Source organism: Humulus lupulus, chromosome 1 (genome assembly GCF_963169125.1).
Source record: "Humulus lupulus chromosome 1, drHumLupu1.1, whole genome shotgun sequence".
NCBI lineage: Eukaryota > Viridiplantae > Streptophyta > Magnoliopsida > Rosales > Cannabaceae > Humulus > Humulus lupulus.
In genome coordinates, this window is record NC_084793.1 from 310,577,323 (window position 1) to 310,580,302 (window position 2,980).

The 2,980-nt window shown below is 35.7% G+C and overlaps 1 protein-coding gene across 1 annotated transcript; it reads right to left on the reverse strand.

The window, feature by feature from the left end:
- Positions 1-1,081: 1,081 nt before the first annotated feature.
- Positions 1,082-2,671, reverse strand: LOC133812934 (dehydrodolichyl diphosphate synthase 6-like). The gene is made up of 2 exons (XM_062246778.1): positions 2,645-2,671; positions 1,082-2,262 (listed from the first exon to the last, which is right to left on the reverse strand). The coding sequence occupies exon 2, from the start codon at positions 2,245-2,247 to the stop codon at positions 1,318-1,320; it is 930 nt and encodes a 309-aa protein (XP_062102762.1). The 5' UTR covers positions 2,248-2,262; positions 2,645-2,671; the 3' UTR covers positions 1,082-1,317.
- Between the last annotated feature and the right edge of the window lie 309 nt (positions 2,672-2,980).

Here is a 2,980-nt window from a genome sequence, read left to right on the forward strand (position 1 = left end):
TAAGTAATATTATATTCTTCGTTTAATAACTGGACATGATGTTCGTTAAAAGCGTTTATTATGTTATGTGATAAATTATTAAATTGTTACTATCTATACTGAGTTGACGGAGTTTATTGGTATACTTTTCTATGTCTTTAGGTACGTTCATATATTCCTGGTATTTTTAGTTTATAAGAACTTCTTATATATAGGTTATAATTAATTATAAAAATAGTTGTTTTTATAGATACGAAAAAGATTTGGATTTTGAGAATAAAATTTATATTCATATGATAGTGGAGTGTAGATGTAATATTTTTTCTGAAACTGCAATTCTTTTCCAATTTTCATTGGTAGCTGGAAATAACACAAGGCTTGCTGAGATAGTACATACATACCTCTTACCTTCAGCCATTGGTTGAAGCAGAATATTGACCGCATCAGCATTTTCACCAGAAACTTCAGTGGAATTTCCTAAACCAGATTATTGATGTACTTGGTTATCATAGTGTTACCATCATAGATAAACAACAGAATATTAAGTTGCTGCAGATGTCAAACCATGAGAAGTTGAAAAGGGTATGTTGTAATTGGCTTGTTGTACTAGACGTGACACTTCTTTCTCAATCTTCAAAACTGAGACTTTACCAGCAGTGTCTCTAAGTAGAGTAAAAGCGTACATAAATGGACTTTGCTACAGAACAGCGAAAGAGGTAATCTCTTGTTGGAGATGGTGCAGTACTTTGAGATAATGCCTTGTTTTCAATGTCCCAAACCTATGATTTTCCTTGTATAAACCTACTTACAAAGTGCTATACAAAGTGCAAATAAGAGACTTGCCTCAGTGCAGTTCTTCAAGTTACATGAAAGAACTGATTATGCAAAAACATAATCCTCCTCATCACCATCAAATGTCTTAGGCCCACCGCAAAGGAAAACGCTAAAGGTGCCTGTATGTAGTACTGGACACCACACTAATACAATCATGAGGTCCACATGATAATTTAAACAAAACAAAGTACCCCATAGAAATGGTCAACTGCAAATGAATGCTAATAAGAACAGTACAGTAAAAATTTACACAGCACATGCACGTATAGTAAGCTAAAAAAACTGCATAGAGAGTAGATCAAAGATAATTCCATTAATAATCTAGGCCATACATTGGAGGCTTAAAGCCTGTTTCAGTAAGTTTTATAATTTATTCCCAACTTCACACAAAAGACTAGCAAGGAATGAACACATGCAGTTTCAGAGAATTCAAGTAAATTATTTTGCATATCAAGGTATGAGTACCGTATAAGAAACCAATAAAGTAGTGTGTGTTTGTGTGTGTTATATCTTTTTCTTGTTCTTCTCCAAATATTGGTAGCTTCGCTGGAAGTTAAGAACTGCCCAAACCAAGTGCCATAAACCCAACTCTGGCCACAGAGCAGCAGGTGAGTACAGTGGACAGTTGGCAGTCTGCCAAAGAAGGAAATTACTCAGACGGTTTTCGCCTGAACTTCTTATCACAATGTCTGGATCAGGCACTACAGCCATGTACATGTGCTTCTCTATATCCACCAACTTTATAGTAGGAATATTCATTTGCTTCTCACACACTTCATTGCAAGGCTCAGCTGCATGATCCTTAGGCTTATCTTCATGTTCTTCAAGCTCATGAACAACTAAACCATTCATCTTCTTATCAACGCTGTCCTTGCTTGTTTGAATTTCGTATTTTTTGGATTTGCAGGATTCTTGAATGGCATGCACGATTTCATCACATGACGTATAAGCCACACAAATTAAAAGACTGCCTTTGTTGTTTTTGGCAGTAGCTTTCATCACTTTCTCAGCAGCAACTCTCACAGGCTCACTCAGCAGTTTCAAGTTACCAATTAAATATACTCGAATACGATGTCGGTGCACAATGCTGTCATGTTCCAAAATCCTCTCAAACTTTTCCTGAAACAGATCCATTAAATTCTCAACTTCTTCAGGGCTTCTCTTGAAATTGTCAATGCTAAAGGCATATACTGTTACATACTTCACTCCCAACTCATAGCAGTACCCAAGCATGGTGACCATCGATGAATACCCTGCTTTATGGCCAGCTATTGTGGCCTCGTTCTGCTTCTTGGCGAACCTTCGGTTACCATCCATGACGAAGGCGATGTGTTCAGGCACTGGACCAACAGATATAACCCTGAACAAACATTTCACTACAAATATAGCCAATCCTTTCAATAGTTGGTCTATCATTCCACTCATTGTCTCCATACTATAATCTTCAGTCTGCACCCAGAAAGAAAAATGAGATTAATATTATTATCATGTACCTGATCATGAGAGTTGAGTGGATATGTAGATTTAGAACCATTTCGAAACAGTACAATAATAAATAAGTTACAATGATGAGCAGGAAAAAGAATTGGAGACATGGAAATGTAACGTTTAGTTCTTCATTTTTGTTACTAGAGTTTCTCAGCCACAACAGCATAGGGTAGGGAGGTTTATGTAAGTAATATTAATACAACACAACTATTTATTTTTATTAATTTTGCATTTAAGTTTGTTGTATTAGCTGACTAAGGAAAAGTCAGCTAATACAACAAACTAGGACAGTAGCACAGAGGGATCAAGATTTGGAGTGAATGGGTTTGTAAATGAGCCAAACCTCAATCAATCAAGTTGGTAAGAGTGACCAAGCCTCCCCCTGCAGTTTTAGTCACTTTCATGGCTATGAAAGAAAAAGACCCTTTAAGGTATTTTCTCAAACAAATTGTTTGCAATCATATTACATTACATCTAAGAGAATGAAGAGTAGGAGCATGAATGAGATTGAGAAGAGAGTGTTTTGTTGTGAAAGAAAGGAGCAAAATTTAATTGAACACAAAAATGTTTCCTAATATCATTAATTATTAACACTCAAAAAATAGAAAAGGGAATAAATGCAATTGGATTCTATAGAGTGCAGTGAATATGGTAGTGAAATAAATAAAGGTGGTGTCTT